The 26,770-nt window shown below is 45.0% G+C and overlaps 2 protein-coding genes across 2 annotated transcripts in view; one reads left to right on the top strand and one right to left on the bottom strand.

The window, feature by feature from the left end:
* LOC306800757 (uncharacterized protein) overlaps nucleotides 1-7,484 on the bottom strand; it is a gene marked incomplete at both ends in the record, with an annotated part of 109,005 nt that extends 101,521 nt beyond the window's left edge. The window contains one exon of the mRNA XM_079303085.1: nucleotides 7,439-7,484. Coding sequence (XP_079159211.1) covers nucleotides 7,439-7,484 — 46 coding nt within the window. The remainder of the gene's footprint in view (nucleotides 1-7,438) is intronic.
* A 124-nt stretch (nucleotides 7,485-7,608) lies between these two features.
* On the top strand, nucleotides 7,609-22,829 carry SLC35B4 (solute carrier family 35 member B4). The gene is made up of 12 exons (XM_079303998.1): nucleotides 7,609-7,802; nucleotides 11,900-12,013; nucleotides 12,456-12,558; nucleotides 13,413-13,462; nucleotides 15,932-16,013; nucleotides 17,389-17,449; nucleotides 17,837-17,946; nucleotides 18,115-18,190; nucleotides 18,845-18,920; nucleotides 20,013-21,063; nucleotides 21,162-22,148; nucleotides 22,296-22,829. Exons 1-10 carry the CDS (start codon nucleotides 7,726-7,728, stop codon nucleotides 20,254-20,256), a joined length of 993 nt encoding a protein of 330 aa, XP_079160124.1. The 5' UTR covers nucleotides 7,609-7,725; the 3' UTR covers nucleotides 20,257-21,063; nucleotides 21,162-22,148; nucleotides 22,296-22,829.
* Nucleotides 22,830-26,770: the final 3,941 nt, after the last annotated feature.

Raw genomic sequence — 26,770 nt, 5'->3', positions numbered from 1 at the left:
CTCCTCCCCCCTCCGCAACCCGAAACTGAACAGTGCAAAAACAACAAAAACAAAACAAAACAAAACAAAAAAAACCCCAAACGGAGCCAAACCCCGGACGGACAAACAGACAGAGACAGACAGACCCTGCTGCTCACCCCGCAGCGTCCCAGGCTCCTTCCAGCGGGAATCCGAGACGGAAAAAAAAAAAAAAAAACCCAACAAAAAAACTTCCCGAGGAAAAGAAGGAATTAGGAGGCAGGAGGAGGGGCTGCTCCCATTCCTTCCCGCAGCTGGGATGGATGGATGGATGGATGGATGGATGGATGGATGGATGGATGGATGGATGGATGGATGGATGGATGGAGGGGGAGAAGCGGGCAGGAGATGCCACCCACACCCCGCAGCTCTGGGAGGAATGTGGGGATGGAGAAAGGGGGGGAAAGGGGAAAAAAATTAAAATATTTTTACCTCCTGGGCAGAAAATGATAATAAAATAACTGGGATGTTTGTAAAGGAAGGGGCTGGTGTAGGGGAAAGTTTGTTCCTTAGGAGATCAAAAAAAATTTCAGGTATCAGCACCTGGAGAGGGTGGAAATATCAGGTTGGGGTGAAAAACGGATTTGTGGTTGAAATATGGGAGTGTGGTGTTGCTGGAGGATGTCAGAAATGAAATCCTGATTTCTTTCCTCTCCCAACAGCAGAGATTTCTGGATGGAGAATTGGAGGCAGTGGGAAACTGAGGCAGAGAAAGGAATATTTGAGGTTCAAACACTTAGAAAATGACCCCAAAAAGACACAAACACCACACTTGACTCATGGGGTGGGGAGAGCAGCAGGACCCCAAAACTCGGGGGGAGGTGGGCAGGGAATGGGTGGGACACATTCCAAGGAAATTCCTGGGGAGATAGATCAGCTCCAAACAGGATTTCAGGCATAAATCTGAATTTTCACCCCCAGCTCCAAACAGGATCACAGGGGTATATCTGAGTTTTCATCCCTGGCTCCAAACAAGATCCCAGGAATAAATCTAATTTTTCCTCTTGGCTCCAAACAAGATCCCAGGAATAAATCTGATTTTTCCTCTTGGCTCCAAACAGGATCCCAGAAATAAATTGGAATTGTCATCCTCCTGGGACCCTTGGCTCCAAACAGGATCCCAGGAATAAATCTGAATTTTCCTCTTGACTCCAAACAGAATTTCAGGAATAAATCTGAATTTCCCCCTCAACTCCAACCTCCTCCCGCAGCCAAATCCAGAGCTGCATCCCAAAGCAGTTTCCAGCCACTGGGAAAACCCCAATCCACCCATCCCTGGAGCTCCCACCACACCAACAGAGGAGATTCCACCTCAGGTGAAAAAAAATAGGAATTAGAGACCCTATATCCCAAAAACCAGCAGTTTTCCTGCTCAGAGCAGGGGATCTGCCCAAGGATTTCCGAGCCTGGGGTCCTGGGAATTCCAGAGCTGATGAAGAGCAAATCTCACCCTGGTGGGTCCCATCCATCCCTAAAAATCCTCTGGCCAGGAGCTAAACAGGCCAAAAAGGTCAAGGACAGAGGAAAAGGGAAAAGCAGGAGCCTGCAGGGTGAGCAGGAACACTCTGGCTTGAGATGGAAAAAAATTCCAGGGAATCCCAACCCCACCTGGCTCCAGGTGAAGCCAAAGGATCAGTTAATAAATGAGAGCCTCAAACAGCTGCTAAAAGAGATTTAAAATCATCCATCAGCTCCCAGGTGTTCAAACATCCAGGGGTTGAAAAGTTGGAATTTTGCTCTTCCCAACCTGAGCCTGCAGGGAAATCACTTGAGCTGAAGTTCCCCCACTCTGGCAGAAAATCCCAGGAATTAACTGCTTCCTGCCCAGAAATATCCACAGTTTCTCCTCCCCTTCAGATCATTTTTGCCTCCAAACTCTCTGGGGTGACTCCAGTTTTAGGGATGGACACCAATCTCAGGCTTCAGAGGAGCACTCCATAAACTCAGGCTTAACAACTGAGCCTAATTAAACCCTACAAACCTCCTAGAGCCCTGAATGCCTCGTTAGGGAGCTGAATGGGCTTAATTGCAATTGGATCTGCATTCAAAAACTGAATGCACTCCCAAAGCTGGAGTGGGGCAATCAGGAGGGGTTTGTGCAGCTCCAGCACAATTCCTGACAGGATCAGGGGCTCCAGCTGCTCTTTGGAGGTGCCCAAAATGCTGCAGGACAAGTTCAGGGTTTAACCCAGCTCCAGCAGGGTTTAACCCTTGAGGTGGAGATGTGGCACTTGGGGACACCCAAGAGCAGCAGGAGCTGGAGCTGCTGGAGAGATTCCAGAGGAATCCATGGAGCTGGAGCCAGGCTGGGAGAGCTGGGGGTGCTCACCTGGAGAAGGGAATTCAGGGAGAGCTTCCAGCACATTCCAGGAGAGCTGGAGAGGGGCTGGGGACAAGGGATGGAGGGACAGGACCCAGGGAATTGGGGAAGGGGAGATTGGGGCAGGAATTGCTGGGCTGGCATTGCCAGAGAATCCCTGGATCCCTGCAATGCCCCAGCAAGGATTGGAGCAGCCTGGGATGCTGGAGGTGTCCCTGCCATGAGCTTTGAGCTCCTTCCCAGCCAAGGCAGCCCAGGATTCTGGGATTCAGGACACTCAGCATCCATCCAGAGGGGTTTGGATGGACAGTGGGCATGGAAAAGAGAGGAAAAGGGAAGGGAGAGCCTGGATGGTTCCCTGAGATTGCAAGGGAAGGCCCTGGATCCATCAATGCCTTGGAGAGGAGATGGATCCAATGGGAGGTTGTGGAGAGCTGGGAATTGGCAGCCTGGAGAAGGGAAGGATCCAGGGAGAGCTTCCAGCACATTCCAGGGGCTGGAGGGGCTGCAGGAGAGCTGGAGAGGGACTGGGGACAAAAGGATGGAGGGACAGGACCCAGGGAATTGGGAAAGGGGAGATTGGGGCAGGATTCCTGGCTAGGCTGGGATTGCCAGAGAATCCTTGGATCCCTGGCAGTGCTGGGAATTGGGGTTTGCATCACCCTGGGACAGTGGGAATTGTCCCTGCCCATAAATGTTGGGATGGGTCACCTTTCCTCATGGATCTGGGCTCTTGCCAGGTGTGATGGGAACATCTGGAGCTGAACAATTCTGTGCTTTTATTCCCAAATCCTGCAGCCAAACAGGTTCCCTCAAAGGCCCAGGGCAGGGGTGAAGAACAAAATTATTTCTTTAATTATCAAAAACCAAAACAAAACATAAAAAAACAACAGGAGAGGGGAACATCAATCTCAGGCCAAATGGAAAGCACAAAAATAAATGGTGCTGAAGCAAATCTGGGAAATTTCCAAGCCAGGCTCCTGAGCTCCTGGAGCAATCAGGAATATTTGGCAGCAAACAAAGAGGAGCATTCACGTGCAGTTGCCACTTCCTGAAATTCCAACCCCTCTGCAGAGGGAAGGATTTCCATCTGCTGGAATTCAAGCTTGATATGAAACAAAAAAAATCCTGGCAGCCACACTTTATCCATCAGATAAAAGCTGGGAAAGGTCCAGCAGTGTTTTCTGGAAAAAGTCCCTGTTTCTATCCCCTTGTTCTTCCCAAGGCCCTGAAAGCAGCAAACAAAAACCCCCAAAAAACGATTTTTTTGGGATGAGAGATGGGACAGAGAGGCCAAGCAGAGCTTGGGGTGAAGATGCTCCACCAGGTTTCACTCAGCCCTGTGGAGCTTTTAGGATTTCCAGCTCCTGGGATGGTTCTTATCAACCCAAATTGGAGGTAAAGGCTCCTGTTTGAGGAATTTGGCCCCCAAATTGCTGGTGTGGCTTTTGATCCCATCCAAAATTGTGTTCCCAGGTGTTTTCCTTGCTGGAATTCCCTCACTTTGCTCCATGGAAAACCCAAAAAAAAAGTGGTTTAGAAACCCAGAATCCCAGAATGGATGGGAAAGGATCCCAAAACCCATCCAGGGACACCTTCCCTTGTCCCAGCTGCTCCCAGTCCCAGTGTCCAACCTTTACTGGGACATCCCAGTAATTCTGGGAATTCCAGCCCAGCCAGGAATTCCAGCCCCAATCTCCCCTTCCCCAATCTGAAGCCATTCCCTGTGTCCTGTCACTATATCCATATAAAAAAACCCCCTCCCCTCTTTTTTTTTTTTTTTTTTTTTTTTTTTTTTTTTTTTTAATGGAAAACACAAATAATAAACATTATTTGGAATGACCAACCCCACAAAAGGTTGTCAATGGGATTATGGGATGGGTTCTCCTCCCCACTACTGGTTTAACTGGTTTTCCCAGTTTTCATTTATTTGTGGCCAGGTCAAAACTTGCTCCTATTCCAGGCAAAAATGCCTGGAGCTACCCAAGGGTTGATCCAGGGAAAGAAGAGCAGCCCCCCTTGGAGCAGGGGAGAAGGGGATTGCTCCAAATCTCTGGAAAATTAAAAAATGGAAAATTGAAATCCATCAAGGATCTCCTTTGGAGAATCAACCAATTTCATTAAAAATGGGAATTTAAAATCCATCAAGGATCTCCTTTGGAGCATCCATCAATTGAATAAAAAAAAATGGGAACTTAAAAATCCATCAAGGATCTCCTTTAGAGTATCCATAAATTTCAATTTAATTTAAAAAAATGGGAATTTAAAATCCATCAAGAATCTCCTCTGGAGCAGCCATCAATTTAATAAAAAATGGGAATTTAAAATCCATCAAGGATCTACTTTGGAATTTCCATCAATTTCAATTTAATTTAAAAAATGGGAATTTAAAATCTATCAAGGATCTCCTTTGGAGCATCCATCAATTTAATAAGAAAAATGGGAATTTAAAATCCATCAATTTATCAAAAAATGGAAAATTGAAATCCATCAAGGATCTTCTTTGGAGTTTCCATCTATTTCATTTAAAAAATGGTAATTTGAAATCCATCAAGGATCTCATTTGTAGCATCAATCAATTTCATTTTGAAAAATGGAAAATTGAAATTTGGGAATCTGAACCAACATCCCAATGTGGAATTCCAGGAATTTCCTCATGGAAAGGGTTGATAAGAATTGGAAGGAGCTGCCCAGAGAATTAAAAAAATTCCTAGCCTAAACATCCTAAAACAACCTAAAAACATCCTAAATTATTATTATTATTATTATTATTATTATTATTATTATTATTATTATTATTATTATTATTATTATTAATAATAATAATAATAATTATTATTATTATTTATTAATTATGTTACTATTGTTAGTATATTAATAATATTAAATAATACTAAATAATATTAAATTATCTTAATCTTGCCATGATTCCTCCTGAATCCAAGTATCCCAAGCAACCTCACAGATTTTTTTTTTTTATTATTATTTTTTTTTTCGTCCCTTTCCAGGGGAAAATTGCTCCAATTTGCTCCAAATTGCTCCAATTTGGATTTACCAGCTTGGATATTCATGAGAAAATCACAATATAAAAATCCCAGTAACAAAATAAAGAATAAATCTCATTTTCCCTCCTTTCCAATATTTATTTTCCCCCACAATTTTCAGGAATTGCTGGGAATCTTGGATTTTTTTAAGCATTAATTATTTTTTTTATAACATTCTCCAAGTCTTGTGCTGATGTTTTCCACAGGTTTTTATCCCATTTTTTGTCTCCTCTCCTTGGTTTCCAACCTCAGCCTTTGGTTGTCACTCAATTCTTGCACAAGGAAAATTCCCCAAAAATTCCCTGGAAGGAGGTTTTGAGTTGGGCCTGTTCTGCCAGGAATCTTGTGATGGGATGAAGGGAAAATTCCTTGGACACCCCTTTTTCCTTGTTTTTTTTTTTTTTTTCCTTTTCCCTTTCCTTCCTTTCTCCTTTTTTCTTTCCTTCCTTTTTTTTTTCCCTTTCCTCCCTCCTTTTTCCTTTTCCTTTCCTTCTTCCTTTCCTCCCTCCTTCTTCCTTCCCTTTTTCCTTTTTTTCTTTCCCTTTCTCCTTTTTTTCTTTTCCTTTTTCCTTCCCTCTTCCCTTTCCCCTTTTTCCTTTCCCCTTTTTCCTTTCCCCTTTTTCCTTTCCTTTCCTTTCCTTTCCTTTCCTTTCCTTTCCTTTCCTTCTTTCCTTTCCCTTTTCCTTTCCTTTCCTTGCCTTTCCTTTCCTTTCCTTTCCTTTCCTTTCCTTTCCTTTCCTTTCCTTTCCTTTCCTTTCCTTTCCTTTCCTTTCCTTTCCTTTCCTTTCCTTTCCTTTCCTTTCCTTTCCTTTCCTTTCCATTTCCTTTTCCTTTCCTTTCCTTTCCTTTCCCTTCCTTTCCTTTTCCTTTCCCTTCCTTTCCTTTTCCTTTTTCCGTTTTCCTTTCCTGAGGAAAACCTATAGACAGGTGAGAAAACACCAAATTATTTTGTCAGCACAATGAATTTTAACTAAATACAGAACAAGAGCTCAGTAAAACCTTTGGATTTCCAGAGTCTCACAGAACCCCCAAAAAATTATTTTTTCTTAAAACATCCAAACCAAAATATGTGGAAATGTCACAGAGGAAGCTGCAAATCCCCAGATTTTTGTATGATTCCACCAAAAGACTGAAGGGTTTCTCACTGCAGACAAAACTCTCAAGAAATCCAAAAAATTTCTGGCTCTTGTTGCTTGAATTTCCAGGTTTTCACATTCCTGAGCTCCAATTAATCTCCATTTCCAGCCCCCAGGTAAGAATTTGAAACCTTGAAAAAAAAAAAGAAACAAAAAAGGTATTTCTGGCAGTTTCAACTTGTTTTTAGCAGCAAAGAGCTGCCAAAGTTTCATTTTTCATTCGCATTTTTGGAGATGCTGGAAGTCATTAAAAAGCAGCTTCATTTAAAAAAAGCTTCATAAAAAGTCATTAAAAAGCAGCACTTCATTCTTGGATTGCTTGTGGCTCCTTGGGATTTGTTCGTGGGATTTCACACCTGTGGTAATGAACTATGAAAAAAAAAAAAAAAGAGATTAGGGTCTGATTGAGATAAAAAAAATGGATTAAAAATGAAATATCTGTGGAATTCCCGTGGTTTCTGCTGATTGCAGGGGGGTCACAGATGGTTGGGAGGGGATTCCACGAAACGTTAGAACTGGAAGTTTCACACATGGTCAAATTTTTTAAATGGATTTTTTATTTTTTGGGGTGGGAAGGGATCTTAAAACCCACTGTCCCAGTGTCCAGCCTGGCTTAGGACAGTCCAAGGATTTTCTGGCAATCCCAGCCCCAATCTCCCCTTTCCCAATTCTCTGTGTCCTGTCCTTCCGTCCCTTTCCAAAATTTCCAAATTCTGCAGCTCCTCCAGCCCCTGGAATGTGCTGGAAGCTCTCCCTGAATTCCCTTCTCCAGGTGAGCACATACAGCTCTCTGATAATAATTATTTTAAACAGCAAAAGAATTCTTTGGCACAGAATCCTTAGGAACTGCGCCTAACTGGCGTTTTGGGGTCACTAAATAACCCCAAAAAATCAATTACGGGCCGCTCCTCATCACAAACAGCGCTTCAGCCGCGCCTCCCCCTGACGCCACCTCAGCGCCGCCATTACACCTTTCATCTCAAAACTACAACTCCCGACATGCTCCGCGGCCGGGCGCCTACCAGGAGCCGCGCTGGTGCGGCGCGGAGCCTGCCGGGAGTTGTAGTCCCCAGTGCGGCGACGCGAGCGAACTACCGGCGGCCGGAGGAAGCGGGGGCGGCGGGGCCGGGGCCGGGAGCGGGGCAGATTCCCGGGATCGGGATGCGGGCACGGCCCGGGACGCGGCCTCGCTGCCCGGAGCGACACCATGCACCCGGCCGTGGCGGTGGGGCTGGTGTTCGGCGGCTGCTGCAGCAACGTGGTGTTCCTGGAGCTGCTGGTCAGGTGCGGGGCCGCCGAGAGGATTTGGGGGGGATGAAGGGTCAGCGAGCCCATCCCGATGGGTTTGGGAGGCGCCGGGTTTGGGGGATTTGGGGTGTGGGGTACCCCTGAGGGATCATCGCCTTCTGTGGGGTTTTTGGGGTGTTTTGGGGTTGTCCCACCCCGATCCTGCTGAAATCCCGGTGGGGAAGCTGGGGGACAGCAGGGAATGTTCATCTGGGAATCGCCACTCGCTGCAGTCACCGAGTCCCCTTCAAAGGTTTTGGGGACCTCACCTTGATGGTTTTGGGGATCTCACCTTCCCCACCCTGATGTTTTTGGGAATTGCACCTTGGTGTTTTTGGGGATCTCACCCTGATGTTTTTGGGGGTGTCACTTTTCTCATCTTGATGTTTTTAGGAATCTCACCTTCCTCACCCTGATGTTTTTGGGGATTGCATTTGATGTTTTTGGAGATTTCACCCTGATGTTTTTAAGAGATCTCATTCTAATGTTTTTGGGGATCCCACCTTCCTCACCTTGATGTTTTTGGGGACTTATCTTCCTCACCCTGATATTTTTAGGGATCTCACCCTGATGTTTTTGGGGATGTCATTTTTCTCACCTTGATGGTTTTAGGAATCTCACCTTGCTCACCTTGATGTTTTTGGGGATCCCACCTTCCTCACCTTGATGTTTTTGGGGATTTCACCTTGATGTTTTTGGGGATCTCTATTCTGCTGTTTTTAGGGATCTCACCTTCCTCACCTTGTTGTTTTTAGGGATTGCATTTGATGTTTTTGGGGATCTCACCCTGATATTTTCAGGGACCTCACCTTCTTCACCCTGATATTTTTAGGGAACTCACCTTCTTCACCCTGATGTTTTTAGGGATCTCACCTTGATGTTTTTGGGGATCTCACCTTCCTCACCCTGATGTTTTTGGGGATTGCATTTGATGTTTTTGGGGATCTCACCCTGATGTTTTTAAGAGATCTCATTCTGATGTTTTTGGGGATCTCACCCTGAAGGTTTTGGGGATCTCGTCTTCCTCACCCTCATGTTTTTAGGGTTCTCACCTTCCTCACCTTGATGTTTTTGGGGATTTCACCCTGATGTTTTTAAGGGATCTCATTCTGATGTTTCTGGGGATCTCATCTTCCTCACCCTGATATTTTTGGAGATGTCACTTTTCTTATCTTGATGTTTTTAGGAATCTCACCTTCCTCACCTTGGTGTTTTTGGGGATTGCACCTTGGTGTTTTTGGGGATCTCACCTTGATGTTTTTGGGTATCTCACCTTTCTCACCTTGGTGTTTTTGGGGGTCTCACCTTGGTGTTTTTGGGGGTCTCACCTTGGTGTTTTTGGGGATCTCACCTTGATGTTTTTGAGGATCTCACCCTGATGTTTTTGGGGGCCTCACCTTGGTGTTTTTGGGGATTGCACCTTGGTGTTTTTGAGGATCTCACCCTGATGTTTTTGGGGGCCTCACCTTGGTGTTTTTGGGGATTGCACCTTGGTGTTTTTGGGGATCTCACCCTGATGTTTTTCGGGATATCTCCTTCCTCACCCTGATGGAAGAAGGCTGGAAAGGCTTGGGAAAGGACTGGAAAAAAACAAAAAAACAAAAATCAAGTGATGCCTGCACTGTTTTGGTGTGTAAAATCCCAGTGAGTCAGCCTGGGGCTGCACCCCCTGAGAGCACTCCAGCTTCCCAAACCAGCCCTTCCTGCCTCCCCCCATCAATATCCCAGATTTTTAATGGAAAAATGGACTGCAAAATCCAGCAGTTGGGATTCAGGAGCTTTCACACCTGGTTTCACAATCCCTGGATAAATCAAGGAGCAGTTCCTGGAAAAGGAGATTTTTTAGGGAGTTGTCTTTCCTCTCCAGGATTGCTCCAAATTCTGCTTTTCCTGCTTGGCTTGTGTTGCAGCATCAGTGCCAGAGGAGGAATGAATCCTTTGGATTTGGCTTTTTGCCACTCTTGGCTCCTCCAAGCAAACCTGAAACCAAAACATTTTGCCCTATTCAAAGACTGAATTATTCAAAGGTGACTAAACCCCAGAACAGCAAATTCCACAAGTCCAGTTGCAGATATCAAGGAAAAAAAAACTACTTTTCACACAAAACTTTTTTTTTAAGCAGCACCTCTCATCCACTTTTAAAAATTCCTCCATTCCTCACAGCTCAGTTCCTGTGTTTTTTACTTGCCCTGCTGAACTTTAGTGCCAAAACTGGGATAACACCAATTATTTTTGTTGGGTTTTGGAAGGAAAAATTCCTCCTGCAGGTGAATATTCCCTGGAGCAGGAAAATGCAGTGAGCAGGCAGGTGAGGAGCAGCAAAGGTGATTGGGAATAAATTTGCTCAGGATTTACAAGGAAAATAAAGGAATGAGAAGTGTTTAGTCTAAAAATGTCTAAAGGCAGACAAAAGGTTTTAAATGTGGCTGCAGAGGAGAGGAGAGAAATATTTCTGCTGGGCTGTGGAGGCAGAACAAGAAATCTCAAATATCTTGATTTAAAGGACTTAAATTGCTGTAGAAGGGAGGTAAATCAAACCCTAAAAATCAAATTTTCTCCCTTTCCATGGAGAGAGAGCAGGGAAACTTCTTGCTGGGAGGATTCTTTTCATTTCCCTACAGCTGGAGCAGATCTTGGGTGGATAAATCCAGATTTATCTCATTTTTTAGGTGGATCTGAGTGAGGATTGTGAACCAAAGACTTTCTTATCTCTCTCTTATCAGGCAGCACAAAACCTTGAGTGCCAACACTGCTGATAAAGTGGGGTCATGTCCTGGGATCTGTGATTTGGGAAGAGGCAAAGTCCAGTGCTTGGATCCCAGCTTTAGAATTCCTTGTGATCCTCTCTGGAGATAAGGATGGAGATAAGATTGGAAATAAAGATTGAAAATAAGGTTGGAGATAAGAATTGCAATCCTGGAGCTTCTGGCTCTGCTCCCTCCCTTTCTCTGAGGAACTTTTGGACCTTTTCAGCCTCAGGGATTGAAGTTTTATGGACAAATGATGTGGGAATTGGTTTGTGGACAGAAGGGAGTGGCTTAGGGTGGAAAAAAAAAGCAGGAAAAAGGGATTTTTTCCAGTTCTTGCATTGCCCAGGTTGCTGCTGCTTCTAAGAGCTCTGTGGGATGAGTGAGGAGAATTTGGAAATTCCTGTTTTCCAGGACATTTCCCAGCTTGAATCCTGCAAAATTGCATCCAGCATGTTCCATGAGGAGCAGGGCTGTCCCAGGAATCCTTAGGCTCAGTTTCTATCTTGCACCAGAAAAAAAAAAAAAAAAAAAAAGGAAAAATTCCCTAAATCTCTCTATTTCCCAGGAGTTTTTTCATTATCTGCCCTGTCACAGCCTCCTCTGAGTTTTTACTTCCCAAAAAATTCTTCCCTGGCAGCTCCTTAGGGAGGATCAGGGTGCAGGGGAAGGTTTTGTTTGAATTCCCTGGTGTGGAATTTCTATAAATAAATACAAACCTTGAGTTTGTTCAGTGGCATTTCTGCATTCCTGGGTTCTTCTAGGAGGGGACAGAAAGGGATTAAGAGGGTCCCTTTTTCAGCTCAAGACAAAATTTTTTGGGTTTTGAAGCCTTGTGGAGTCAACATGAACAAGATTTGGGGATGTCACATGGGATTTACTGCCAGGACTTTTTTGGGATTTTCTGAGGAGTTTTAGTCCCTTCTAGAACCTACAACCAAAGTGGTTTTTTTTGGGCATCCAAAAATCCCAGAGGAGCTGAAGCTTTTTTTTTTTTTTTTTAGAGGAAATCAATCAAATCTGAACCAAGGGACAGCACAGACTTGAGCTTGGTAGGAATGAGGAATATTGAATTTCCAGCTGCCTTTTCCCTGACCTTTAACACACACACAGAGCAGCTTTTAGGAAAGGACAGAATCCTCCTAAAGCCATGGCAAAAAGGGAAATCCAGCAGTTTTTACTTTTGCTTTTTTTGTCCTAACTGAGCAATGTCTGCACAAATTCAGGTGAATGAACCCAGAGTGAAGCTTCTCCATGGTGAGGATCAGGAGCTGCTGCCTCTTTTGGTTGGTGGCAGAGTTTGTTCTCCATGGAATGCTCTGATGTTTGTCTCTCCATGTCTTGCAGGCAGTTCCCAGGATGTGGGAACATTGTGACCTTCTCCCAGTTCCTGTTTATTGCAGTGGAAGGTTTTATCTTCGAGGCCAACTTTGGCAGGAAGCACCCAGCCATCCCCATCAGGTACAACCTCAAGGGTTTTTTCCCAGTCAGGAATTGTACCTGGATCTTTCTTATCTCCAAAAAGTTTTGTATGAAATGGGTTTTCCATTTATCCTGTTTAATCCCATCTGCAGAGCCATGGTGGGAGGGAAGCTGTCAGGCTGGATAAAATCCACATTCATTTATTTATCAGGGATTTTTAATGGGAAGTTGCCCTGACTTGTGAAGAGTTTTTCACAGGGGAGAGTTTGCTGTGCTTAAAGATCTTTTTATCTCTGGGATTTGCTGTGGTGGGAATGGAAAAATCACCCAAATTCACTTTGCATTTCTCCAACTTGGTGACACACCCGGGAATTCTGCTTTGCTCCAGACCTCTCTGTGCATCCCATGATCACTCCTGAGGGGTCTCTCAGCATCTCAGGGAGGCTCCTACCCATCTGCTGGCTATTTTTCCATGTTTCAGGAACTATTTCATCATGGTGGCCATGTTCTTCACTGTCAGTGTGGTCAATAACTACGCCCTGAACCTGAACATTGCGATGCCGCTGCACATGATCTTCCGCTCGGTGAGCTCCTCCTCCTCCTCCTGCTGGGGCTGCCATCCCATCATTTCTGCTGCAGTTATCCCTGCTCCATGTGTCCTGCCACTGACAGCACCAAACCCCTGTGGAAATCCTGAATTCCAGCTGGTGGGAGAGTAGATTCACTCCAAAGGTTTCACTGGATGGTGTTGATCGTTAAATTCCAGTTTAATTGTTAAATTGCCAGGCAGGGAAACAGGCTCAGAGAGGCTTTGGAATTCCAAAGGTGAGGGGAAAGGGACAGTGACAGTGACAAAACCAATCCCAGACTCTGGCTGGTCAAAGGGATTCAGTTTTCCTTGCCACCAGATTAATGTTCTGATCTTGAAAATCTCAGGTTGGGCACCGTGGATTTGGGATTTGGGATTTGGCCTAATTCCACCTGCACAGGTCTTGGCTTTAAAAAAAAACAACATTAAACTGCATCTTCTCTTAGTTGTGGATGAGTTCCAGAATCATGGAATCACTGAGGCAGAAAAAGAACTTTAAACTCATGGAGTCCAACCATTCCCAGCACTGCCAAGGCCACCACTGCCCCTTGTCCCCAAGTGCCACATCCTCATGGCTTTAAATCCCTCCAAGGGGACTCCACCTGCCCTGGGCAGCTGTGCCAGGGCTGGAAAACCCTTTCAGGGCAGGAATTTTCCCAATATCCAACCTTAAGGAAGCTGCTACTTCTCCCTGTCAGTTTTTCTACTTCAAACCTGTCATTTCTCTTTGGCATCCAGCAGACTTTTTTGTGTTTGCAGTGTCCCTTTGGATAGAACATTCCAGTCTGGGGAATTCTGGCCTGCTGACCTCCTGTTTTTCTTTTTTCTTTTTTCTTTTTTTTTCCCCAGGGTTCTCTCATAGCAAGCATGGCTTTAGGGATCATCATCCTGAAGAAAAGGTAAATCACAGACTTCATATCTTTGGGGAATGCTCTGCCACAGACTTCATCCTGGTGGCTGACTCATTAAATATTCTGATTTTAATGATTGGAAACTGGGACAGAGAGCATGGAACAGAAGCTGGAGCAGCTTTTTCTACATTTCCACCTCTCCCTCCTTTCTTGGATGGAATTATGGGCTGGGAAGAGATTTTTCCACACAGCTTCAGGCTCTGTCTTCACTCCTGGCTGTTGTGGAATTCTCCTGGGGGATGCTGTGCTGGCTGTGGCTGGGATGGAGCTCAGTGACTCCCTCCTGCTGGGGGTTGTGGCTGCAGCAGTGCTGAGAACAGGCTGAGAACAGCCTGAGAACAGGCTGAGAACAGGCTGAGAACAGGCTGAGAACAGGCTGAGAACAGGCTGAGGGTGCTGCTGTTGTGGCTGGCACTGAGCTGTGCCTGCACAGAAATAAGGCTGGAGCTGTGGGAGAAACTGGGGTAAATATTGAGAGACTCTGGGATAAATATCAAGAGAAAGTGGGATAAATGTTGGGATAAACTGGGGTAAATATTGGGATAAATTGGGATAAATGTTTGGATAAACTGGGATCAATATCAAGAGAAACTGGGGTAAGTGTTGGGATAAACTGGGGTAAATATTGGGATAAACTGGGGTGAATATTGGGAGAAACTGGGATAAATATTGGGATAAACTGGTATAAATATCAGGAGAAAGTGGGGTAAATGTTGGATGAACTGGGATGAATATTGGGAGAAATTCAGGTAACTGTTGGGATAAACTGAGGTAAGTGTTGGGATAAACTGGGGTAAATATTGGGATAAACTGGGTAAATGTTGGATAAACTGGGGTAAATGTTGGATAAACTGGAGTAAATACTGGGATAAACTGGGATCAATATCAGGAGAAACTGGGCTAAATGTTGGGATAAACTGGGCTAAATGTTGGATAAACCGGGTAAATATTGGGATAAACTGGGCTAAATGTTGGATAAACTAGGTAAATGTTGGATAAACTGGGTAAATGTTGGGATAAACTGGAGTAAATACTGGGATAAACTGGGATAAATATTGGGATAAAGTGGGATAAATATCAAGAGAAACTGGGATAAGTGTTGGGATAAACTGGGATAAATGTTGGATAAAATGGGCTAAATGTTGGATAAACTGGGTAAATGTTGGGATAAACTGGAGTAAATACTGGGATAAACTGGAGTAAATACTGGGATAAACTGGGATAAATATTGGGATAAACTGGGATAAATATCAAGAGAAACTGGGGTAAATGTTGGGATAAACTGGAGTAAATACTGGGATAAACTGGGATAAATATTGGGATAAACTGGGATAAATATCAAGAGAAACTGGGGTAAATGTTGGGATAAACTGGGGTAAGTGTTGGGATAAACTGGGCTCAATATCAGGAGAAACTGGGCTAAATGTTGGGATAAACTGGGTAAATGTTGGGATAAACTGGGTAAATGTTGGATAAACTGGGTAAATGTTGGATAAACTGGGCTAAATATTGGAATAAACTGGGTAAGTGTTGGGATAAACTGGAGTAAATACTGGGATAAACTGGGATAAATATTGGGATAAACTGGGATAAATATCAAGAGAAACTGGGATAAGTGTTGGGATAAACTGGGCTAAATGTTGGATAAACTGGGCTAAATGTTGGATAAACTGGGTAAGTGTTGGATAAACTGGGTAAATATTGGGATAAACTGGTTAAATGTTGGATAAACTGGGTAAATATTGGGATAAACTGGGTAAATATTGGGATAAACTGGTTAAATGTTGGATAAACTGGGTAAATATTGGGATAAACTGGGTAAATGTTGGATAAACTGGGCTGAATGTTGGATAAACTGAGGTAAGTGTTGGGATAAACTGGGGTAAATATTGGGATAAACTGGGTAAATGTTGGATAAACTGGGTAAATGTTGGGATAAACTGGGTAAATGTTGGGATAAACTGAGGTAAGTGTTGGGATAAACTGGGTAAATATTGGGATAAACTGGTTAAATGTTGGATAAACTGGGTAAATGTTGGGATAAACTGGGTAAATATTGGGATAAACTGGGTAAGTGTTGGATAAACTGGGTAAATATTGGGATAAACTGGTTAAATGTTGGATAAACTGGGTAAATATTGGGATAAACTGGTTAAATGTTGGATAAACTGGGTAAATGTTGGGATAGACTGGGCTGAATGTTGGATAAACTGGGTAAATGTTGGGATAGACTGGGCTGAATGTTGGATAAACTGGGTAAATGTTGGGATAAACTGGGTAAATATTGGAATAAACTGGGTAAATGCTGCAGAAAAGCCTCTTTGGCTGCTGGGCTGGCTCAGCTGCCCCCAGGGCTGGCAGGTGGCAGTGTGCTCCTGTCCCCTGTGCAGCAGGGACAGGGACAGGGGGGACAGCAGCCAGGCAGGGCTGGTGACATGTCCCTTGTCCCCTGTGCAGGTACAGCCTGTCAAAATACACCTCCATAGCCCTGGTGTCCCTGGGCATCTTCACCTGCACTTTCATGTCTGCAAAGCAAGTGGTAAGGACTGGGGAGGGACAAGCTCAGCAATTCCCTTTTTCTGGTTATTCATGAGCTTTTCCTCCAGGTTTTATTTTTTTTTCTCTGGTTTGGATGCTTGTGGTTTCATTTAATTGCAGGTGGCTGTTCATGCTCTATCTTTTTTTCTTGGTCTCAGAGGTAACAGAAAGAATCTGCTTTTTTTTTTTTTTTGTTTTGTTTTGGTTTTTTTTGCCTTGTGTTGCAGGCAAGAGCAGGTGAATCCTAAATAAAACTCACCCATCTGAAACCCTCCCTCTTCTCACCCCACATGAGATTGTTGCTTTTCAGGCTGGATTTTTCCCTGAAAATAAAGTGCCTGTGCTTGGAGAGCAGGAGAGGGGGAAGCAAATCCATGTGCAAAAAACACTCAGAGCTTTTCCTGGGGCAGCACCCACAACCTGACCCTGTCAACTGATGACAAAAAAAATGGCACAGAACCCTGGCCAAGTGAAAATTGGCTGCACTTAATCCAGCTCAGAGAGGCTGGGAATGGAAGGGAGCTGTCAAAACTCCAAATTCCACATCATTTCAGAGCTTTTTATCCTCAGAATGGCTGAGGAAGGGCTGGGCTGTTAATCCAAATCAAATCCCAGCAGGGCTGGAATTTTGGGATAGAGCTGACAGTTGGGGCAAAGGTGAATAATTTGATTTTCCCTGAACCACAGGGAAAGAGCTGAGGAAAGTCAAGTTGTGCCCTCAGCCTGATTTCCTCAATTTCTTGACCATAAGCCTGGGTTTAGGTCTGGTTTTAGCTCCTGACTGGGGCTTGGCAGAGTCAAGGGGACACAGGAACTGGGAATGGGACAGAGGAACTGGGAATGGGACAGAGGAACTGGGAATGGGACACAGGAATTGGGAATGGGACACAGGAACTGGGAATGGGGACAGAGGAACTGGGAATGGGACACAGGAACTGGGAATGGGACACAGGAATTGGGAATGGGACACAGGAACTGGGAATGGGACACAGGAACTGGGAATGGGGACACAGGAATTGGGAATGGGACACAGGAATTGGGAATGGGACACAGGAACTGGGAATGGGACAGAGGAACTGGGAATGGGACACAGGAACTGGGAATGGGACACAGGAACTGGGAATGGGGACAGAGGAACTGGGAATGGGACACAGGAACTGGGAATGGGGACACAGAACCTGGAAACAGGCTGATTTTGAGAACTTGAAAAGTGCCACTGATTATTTTTGTTCTTGGAATGATTCAGTCTCATCAAACCAGGCTGTTCCTCTCAGGAGAAATCCTGATTTGAGCAGACTCTGCCCCTTTTCTGCTGGAATATGCATCCCAGGAGCAGGGACCTGCTGGCTCTTGGTGACTCTTGTGTCTCCCTTCAGGCTTCTGACTCCAGCTTAAATCAAGAGGATGGACCCCAAGCTTTCCTCTGGTGGTTGCTGGGTATGTGAAGGGCACATTTCTGGCATGCTGGCAGGATTTTTGGAATTCCCTTGGCCAAAACCTGGAGCAGAGAGGGAGATGAGAGGGGCTGGGGCTGTTCCAGGTGTCCTTCAGCACAAGATTTCACAGAGGAGACTTTAAACTCTGCTTTTTTACCTCCAGCCTGGGTCTTTTGGTGGCTTTGTGGCAAATATGGGATTGATTATTATCAATAGTGGCACAAACTGCATCCCTGTTTTTTTTTAAGAGACTTCTTGGATATCAACCTATAATCAAACCCTGAAATTGTTACCAGTTTTCTTATCAAGTCTGGGAATTTTGTGGGTTTTTTAGCCCTGAAAGCCAAAGTTGATAAGTTGTAGCTGCAGGGCTGTTCTTCCCTTGCAGGAATTGCTGCCCTCACCTTTGCCCTGCTGATGTCTGCCAGGATGGGCATTTTCCAGGAGACTCTGTACCAGAAATTTGGGAAGCACTCCAAGGAAGCCCTGTTCTACAACGTGAGTCCTTGGGGCATTCCCTGCTCCAAACTCTCTTCCCCTGCTGGATTTGGCACAAAAAGGATCCCCCAATGGAGCAGTGAGGAGCCTGTTCTGATCCAGCAGGGAATTGGGGTGGATTCTCCACCCCTGATCCCACAAATCCCTGATTTGTTTCTCCTCCCCCAGCACGCCTTGCCACTCCCAGGATTCCTGCTCCTGGCTCCCAACATTTACCAGCATGCTGTGCTCTTCAACCAGTCTGGTGAGGATCTGTGCTCCTGGGATTTGCCTTTCTTCTGGGAAAATCCCTCTGGGAAGTTTCCTTCCTGCAGTTGTGCATGCTGGCAGCTTGGGGTGTTTTCCAAGCCTTTTGAATTTGGAGGAATTTGCAGGAATTCCTGGCTGGGAGGGTGGGGAGGAGCTGGGATGGAATTCCCAGAGAAGCTGTGGCTGCTCCTGGATCCCTGGAATGTTCAAGGCCAGGTTGGAGCACTCTGGGAGAATAGAAAGTGTCCCTGCCCATGGCAGGGGGTGGAATTTAAGGAACCAAACCCAAGTCTCTTACTGATTCCCAACACCAGCCACCAAGAGTGATCCCTGGGAAAAGGAACATGGTAGCTCAAAAATCCTAATCCTCACTGAGGGATGTAAACATGAACCTGCTTGGATTATTTTTTTTGTTTGTTTTTTTGCTGTTGCTCCTCAGGATTTGCCATGGGAACAGAGGGGATTCCTCCAGCACAAGAGCTCTGTCACAGGAGAGTGAGACAGAGCTTTTCTCCTAATATTCTCCCTAATTATTCCTTATTTTCCCTCTGGAATTGCAAGGCTGCAGGGAGTCCTGGATCATGGTTAGTCCTGGGAAGGAGGGAAACTCCTCCAGCAGTGACTTCATCCCATCCTTTATTTCCTGCAGAGCTGTTCCAGGTGCCAGTGCTCGGCCTCACCCTGCCAATCATGTGGTTCTACCTCCTCATGAATGTCATCACCCAGTATCCTTTATCCTTTATTCTTTATCCTTTATCCCACTGGGCTGGCACACCAGGATTGGGCTGGGTTCCTAAATCCTTGGAGTCTTCCCTGCTTAGCTGCTCCAGTGGGACAATCTGAGATTTGAGGTTTTCTTTGAGTTTGGAGTGTCTTGTTCCACCCCAGGTGATCCCAGGAGGGAATTTCCTCCCATATCCACACCAGGCTGCTCATCTCCCTTCCCATTCTCAAAGGGAATCAATCAATCAATCAATCAATCCCCAATCTCCATCCCTGCTATCCTTTAACCTCCTGCTCCCAGGAGGAGCTGAATCCTTGGAGTCTTCCCTGCCCTTGGGGGCTGCTGTTGGTGTAACTCCAAAAACATGGGGAAGGGAATTTTTGTTTTTTAGGTTGGACTTGATGATCTCAAAAGACTTAAAGGTCTTTTCCACTTCATTCCTTGTGGGATTCTGGGAATTCTGCTCCATGGAAAGGGAGGAGTTTGGAGCTTCTGTTGTCCAGCTTAGCTGCTCCAGTGGGGCAGTCTGAGATTTGGGGCTTCCCTGAGTTTGTAGTGTCCTGTTCCAACCCACCTGATCCCAGGATGGAATCTCCCCATATCCACACCAGGCTACTCATCTCCCTGTTCCTTCCCATTCCCAAAGGGAATCAATCCCCTGGATAAAGGATGAGGATTATCCTTTAACCTCCTGCTCCCAGGAGGAGCTGAATCCTTGGAGTCTTCCCTGCCCTTGGGAGCTACTTTTTGTGTAACTCCAAAAACATGGGGAAGGGAACTTCTATTTTTTAGGTTGGACTTGATGATCTCAAAGATCTTTTCCAACCTTGTTTGTTCTGGGATTTCTGCACCATGGAACATGAGGAGTTTGGAGCTTCTGTTGTCCAGCTTTGCTGCTCCAGTGGAGCAATCTGAGATTTGGGGCTTCCCTGAGTTTGTAGTTTCCTATTTTGACCGTGCTGATCCCAGGATGGAATCTCCCCATATCCACACCACTCTGCCCATCTTCCCAAAGGCAGTCAATCAATCAATCAATCAATTAATCAATCAGTGTATCAGTGTCCACCCTGCTCTCCTTAGCCCCTGCTCCCAGGTACGTCTGCATCCGCGGCGTCTTCATCCTGACCACCGAGTGCACGTCCCTCACTGTCACCCTGGTGGTGACACTCAGAAAGTTTGTCAGCCTCATCTTCTCCATCCTCTACTTCCAGAACCCCTTCACAGGCTGGCACTGGCTGGGCACTGCCTTTGTCTTCGTGGGCACCCTGATGTACACTGAGGTGTGGAACAGCCTGGGGCCCCTCCTGGCTCGCTGCAGGAGGCTGAAGGAGGAGTGAATCCAGGGATTTTCTGCAGGGACCTTTTTGTTGTTTTCCAGAGCAGAGCAGCAGGGAGTCCCCCTCCCCAGGGGGTGTTTTTATAACAGGTATTGGCTGTGCCAAGCTCCTGGGAAAATGGGGATCCTCTGCTGGGAATGGATTATGGAGAAACAATCTGGTTATTTTTTGTGAGTCAGCATTTTTTTTATGTGATTCCTTTTGCTTCCAAGTTTTCTTTTAATTTTTTTTTTTAATCCCTTTTTAAAGCTGACTCAGAGCTTTGTTGGGAGCCCAACTTTTGTGTTGGCTTGGATCAGCTGGACCCTGAGCCAGGTTGGTGCTGACCTTTAATTGTCCCAGAGTCTGGAGCTGATGGCTGAGCCCATTCCAGTGGGAATCCCTGATCCCTGTGCTGTAGGGCTGTGGGATCCAGCCCCAGTGGATCCTGAGAGGGCTGGGTTTATTCTCCTTTTACCAGTTGGGATCAGCTTCCTCATGGCTTTTGTGTCAGCCTGGCACAGGCTCCTTGTCCCTCAGTGTCACCCCTGGTTGTTTTCCTGGAGTTTCCCTGCAGTTTTCCTGCAGCAGCACCTTGTTCCCATTCCTGCTCAGCTGGGACAGTTGAGGCATCCAGGAGGTATAAAGGAAAAATTATGGAAAAAACCCCAAAATGCCAACATGATGGAAAGGTACCACCCATCCCAAGCATTCCCTGAGCCAAGGTCACCTTTCCTAAACTACTTCCTTCTGTTTTTCCTGCTGATTTTTATCAGCTGTCTGGGATAATCCCCTTCCCAGCTTTCCTGGCCTCATCCTTGCTGGGAGGTGGGAAAAGGGGAAGCTCCATGCTGTACTGGGAGCACTGGTTCAGCCCCAACCCCAAATCCCAGTGTGGGAAAAGGGAACTCCACTGGCAGAGCCAGTGTGGTGCTGCCAGGACCTGCAGCTCCATCTTGAGGTCCTGAAGGATTTTTTTTTCCAGTTTCCATTTTTCCTGAGCCTGAAAAAACTGAATTTCAAATGCCATGGAATTTTTCCAAGGATTTTGTGGATAGGGAGGCTGAGCTGGTGTAGGTCAGGTGTTGTTCCAGCTGTTTGTGGTGGCTCCAAGGACAGAGAGAGAGGCAAAACTTTCTCCCTGATTTTCATCTTCCAAGCTCTTCACACAGAGCTGCAGCTGGGACTGGGGAGGTGGGGAAGCCAACAGGAATTTGGGTGAAGGATTTTAGGGACAGGGTGAGGTTCTTCAGAGGTCAAACACAGTGGGGAAACAGGGGAGCCATAACTCAAGGTCTGTGGTGTTTTATCCAGGATTGTGGGATCCAGGGATTGTTTTATCCAGGGATTGTGGGATCCGGGATTGTGGAATCCAGGGATTGTTTTATCCAGGGATTGTGGAATCCAGGGATTGTTTTATCCAGGATTGTGGAATCCAGGGATTGTTTTATCCAGGGATTGTGGGATCCTGGATTGTGGGATCCAGGGATTGTTTTATCCAGGGATTGTGGGATCCAGGGATTGTTTTATCCAGGATTGTGGGATCCAGGGATTGTTTTATCCAGGGATTGTGGGATCCAGGGATTGTTTTATCCAGGATTGTGGGATCCAGGGATTGTTTTATCCAGGATTGTGGAATCCAGGGATTGTTTTATCCAGGGATTATGGGATCCTGGATTGTGGGTTCCAGGATTGTGGGATCCTGGATTGTGGAATCCAGGGATTGTTTTATCCAGGGATTGTGGAATCCAGGGATTGTTTTATCCAGGATTGTGGGATCCAGGGATTGTTTTATCCAGGATTGTGGGATCCAGGATTGTGGAATCCAGGGATTGTTTTATCCAGGGATTGTGGGATCCTGGATTGTTTTATCCAGGGATTGTGGAATCCAGGGATTGTTTTATCCAGGGATTGTGGGATCCTGGATTGTGGGTTCCAGGATTGTGGGATCCAGGGATTGTTTTATCCAGGGATTGTGGGATCCTGGATTGTTTTATCCAGGGATTGTGGGATCCAGGGATTGTGGGATCCAGGGATTGTTTTATCCAGGCATTGAGCAGAGCTGACACACACACAGCTGTAACACTCCAGGTGTAACATTCTGTGCACACCTTGGGTCTCTCCTCCTCTCCAGGACCTTGTGTGTTGTCCCCAATTCCCATGGGACACAGGAATTCCTGGGGGATTTGGGCATTCCCTTTTTTAACCATGTGCTTTTCACTCCCAACACATCAACTGTGAGTTGTTTGTTGCTGTCAGGGATTTTTTTTTTTTATTTTTATTTTTAACTTCCTGGCATGATCAGTGTTTGGAATATTTATAGGCAGCAATTCCCTTCCTGCTGGAGGACAGAGGAGGAAAGGTCCAGGCAGAAGGGCCTTGTTAGCCAAAATTAATGAAATCCAGGCTCCCCCTCCAGGCTGGGGGCTGCTGTTTAGTTTGGTTTTAATGTTTGTGTAGAGATCAGAGCACCTATTTTTTAGCAGAGGCTGGAAAAGGGAAGGAGCCCGACAGCTTTTGGGGTGGCTGGTTGGGTTTAGGGTGGGGTTTGGGATGGTTTTTTTAAAGTGAAATAAATCTGTATCCTCTTCAAAGGCTGTTGGTTTTGTTTCTCATTGCATGCTGTGCTGGTGACTGGAAAATTAATGGAATTATGGAATTGTTTAGGTTGGAAAAGCTTTCTAAGATGATCCAATATTCCCAGCAATGCCAAGGCCACCACTCATCAATGTCCCCAAGTGCCACATCTAAACTAAACACAAAACTATTCCATGATTCCATGGTTTGCTGCAGGATTTGGGGGATTTTTTCAATCCAGCACCTCACTGAACTGCCAAAAAAAAAAAAAAAAACCCAAATATTGCAGTTTTGGCTCTGAGCTCCCTGTGTCCCAGTGCTATGGAATCACTTCTTGTTCTGCCAAAATCCACCATGGAAATCTGGAGCCTTGCAAGAGCTGCTGCTGAGGATCCAGCCAGGAAATGGCTTCCTAAAAAACTTGAATTTGAGGCTCCCTGACTCTGAATTATTCACCCTGAGCTTGGTGCAATTCATCCAATTTCAGTAACAAAACCCCTTGGCCTCAAGGGACACTCTGGGCTCTTCCATGGCTCCAGACTGGAACAAAATTCCATTTTCTGTGCAGGGAAAGGGCTCAGAGGAGGAACCTGCTGAGGCAAAAGGGCTCTGGAAACAAAAGGCAACAAAAATTAATTGGAACAAACATTAATTCAGGGGTTTTTTTGTCTTGTGAAAACCCAAATCTTCACTCACGTCCCTTCAGCTGGCTCTCATTTTTGATATTTCTCATTTTTGCTGAGGTTGTTTAAATCCACTTGCAGATCAAATAATTGTGACTCAACCACATTTTATCTTTTAAAAAATCCCCAACTCTGAACTGCTTTTCACTCCCAATTTCCCTCTGAGCATTTTACAAAATCACTCTTCTTAATAATTCACCAGCCCTACAATACAGACAATATTATCAGAAGCCCTGGTGTTTCCACACCTCAATTAAATCTATAATATAGGAAGGGGAAGAAAGAGAGAAATTAATGGAAGATGCAATTCCATGGTTAGAAAAAAATCTCCACCATTTCCCAGCTGAAAGTGCCCAGGGAAATAATTTCTGGCTTTGGGAAATAGAGAAATTGCTTTTTAATAAAGTTATAAATAAATAGTTTTTATTTTTTTGAGAATGAGTTAATCAGAAATGCATTCAGCAATAATATTTTGATAGATTTTGAAGAGAAAGAGATGAAAAGCAGGGTTAGAAAGAGTGAGTGTGACAAAAAATGGAGATGGAAGTGACCATCAGGGGTTGGTGTTTGTCCATCCAGGTGGGATTGGAGGCAGGACAGGTTTGGAGTGGGAGCCTGGCTGGGATTGGAGCTGAGGCACAGGAGAAGAACCCAACTTGGGAGAAGAACCCAAAGCTTTGCTGGATTTCCTCTGGAAATTCTCACCAGGCACAGGAGAACCCAAAGCTTTGCTGGATTTCCTCTGGAAATTCTCACCAGGACCAGGAGAACCCAAAGCCTTGCTGGATTTCTTCTGGAAATTCTCACCAGGCACAGGAGAACCCAAAGCCTTGCTGGATTTCCTCTGGAAATTCTCACCAGGCACAGGAGAACCCAAAGCTTTGCTGGATTTCCTCTGGAAATTCTCACCAGGACCAAGAGAAGAACCCAAAGCCTTGCTGGATTTCTTCTGGAAATTCTCACCAGGACCAAGAGAAGAACCCAAAGCCTTGCTGGATTTCTTCTGGAAATTCTCACCAGGACCAAGAGAAGAACCCAAAGCCTTGCTGGATTTCTTCTGGAAATTCTCACCAGACACAGGAGAACCCAAAGCTTTGCTGGGTTTCCTCTGGAAATTCTCACCAGGCACTTCAATCTCTGCAGGAATTAGAGAAAGGAAGAGGGTTTATTCCAATGAAAAGTGAAAATTTCCCCCAGATTTCCAGTGGTTTTTGGGGGAATTTCTCAACTTCATCCATTTATGCCTAAGCAGTCTTTTTTTTTTTTTTTTTTTTTTTTTTTAAATAATTATTTGGAATGCTGGAAATGTCCAGCTTTGGGTGGGGCTTGGAGCACCCTGGGATATTGGAAACTGTCCCTGCTCATGGCAGGGGGTGGGACTGGATGATTTCTAAGGTCCCTCCCAACCCAAACCATCCTGGTTCTGTAATTCCATAAATATCACTCTGACCTTTGGATGTGTCCACTCCTTGTCCAGCTCCTCTTGGCTCCTGGTACACAACTTCAATTTCTCCAGGGAAGGGCCTCAGAGGAGTGGGAATCCAGGCCTCCAGTTCTTCAACAAGACTTGCATCATGTGGGATAAAAATGTCTTTCTCGATACACCCAAATCCCCTAAACCCGAGGGGAGAAAAGATTCCTGGATTAAAATAATGATATAAAAAAGGAAATTCATTGTGTCTGGCAGTTACTGATGCTGCAGTCACACAGCTCAGATGGGAGAGTGAGAAATAAACCCCAGCACTTCCCCATCCCACAAAACCTGTTCCAAATCCTCTCACAACTTGGAGAGTTCACCCACAACTCTCAATTTTCACTTTTTGGTTTAATTAATCAAGGGCAATAAAGAGGTTCAGCAGCAGATGGGAGATCAGGATTGGAGCTCCCCATTCCCAAACCTGGGGAGCAGCAGGAATATTCCTTTTCATAGAAATTCCTCTTTAATTTACCCAGTTTCTTTCCTCCAGTGCTGCTCCCCAGGTTTGGGAACAGGGAGCTCCAATCCTGATTTTCCATCTGTATATATTTCCTGTAATACTCCAGGGACAACACAAACCTTGAGGAGCACCCAAGGCAGCTCTGAGCTGTTGTATCCCCTGAAGAAAAAAATCCAAATTTCTGAACTGCCGAAAAAAATAAAATCCAAATTCCTGATCTGCAGAAAATCCAGAGCCAAAATCTGGAGCTCATGGATAATGCCACTGCTGGAGCTTGCTCTAATAAAATCTTCCTATCCCCATCCAGATATCATCAATTTATCCCAAGGAAAGCAAGGCTAAACCCATCTCAAACAAAAGATGCTTTTACCAAGCAGAAAGATTTTCACAGACAAACCAAAAAACACCTTGAAGTAAGGAGAGGAAAGGTGTCTTACAAAGAAAGATTTTAATTAAAAAAAACCCAAACCATGACACAAGGAGAGGGAAGGTGTCATAGAAAGAAAGATTTTCACAAACCAAAAAAATCCCATGACACAAGGAGAGGGAAGGTGTCATAGAAAGAAAGATTTTCACAAACCAAAAAAAATCCCATGATGAAAGGAGAGGGAAGGTGTCTTACAAAGAAAGATTTTCACAGACAAACCAAAAAAAAAAGCCCCTGATACAAGTAGAGGGAAGGTCTCTTAGAAAGATTTTCATAGACAAACAAAAAAAAATCCCATGATGAAAGGAGAGGGAAGGTGTCTTAGAAAGAAAGATTTTCACAGACAAACAAACAAAAAAAAAAAAAGCCATGACACAAGGAGAGGGAAAGTGTCTTAGAAAGATTTTCACAGACAAACAAAAGAAAAAGCCCCTGATGCAAGGAGAGGGAAGGTGTATAACAAACATTTTCACAAACCAAAAAAATCCCATGACACAAAGAGAGGGAAGGTGTCTTACAAAGAAAGATTTTCACAAACAAAAAAAAGCCCATGAAGAAAGGGGAAGGAAGGTGTCATAAAAAGAAAGATTTTCACAGACAAACCAAAAAAACCCATGAAGCAAGGAGAGGGAAAGTGTCTTACAAACAAACATTTTCACAAACAAAAAAAAAGCCCATGACACAAGGAGAGGGAAGGTGTCTTAGAAAGATTTTCACAGAAAAACCAAAAAAGAAAGCCCCTGATACAAGGAGAGGAAAGGTATATAACAAACATTTTCACAAACCAAAACCACCCCATGACACAAGGAGAGGAAAGGTGTATAACAAACATTTTCACAAACCAAAACCACCCCATGACACAAGGAGAGGGAAGGTGTGTAACAAACAAAGACTTTCACAAACAAACCATC

The sequence above is a fragment of the Erithacus rubecula genome (genome assembly GCF_903797595.1).
Source record: "Erithacus rubecula genome assembly, chromosome: 4".
NCBI classification, from domain to species: Eukaryota; Metazoa; Chordata; class Aves; order Passeriformes; family Muscicapidae; genus Erithacus; species Erithacus rubecula.
The sequence above is the reverse complement of the archived record's forward strand: the minus strand, read 5'-3'. Positions and strand labels throughout refer to the sequence as shown.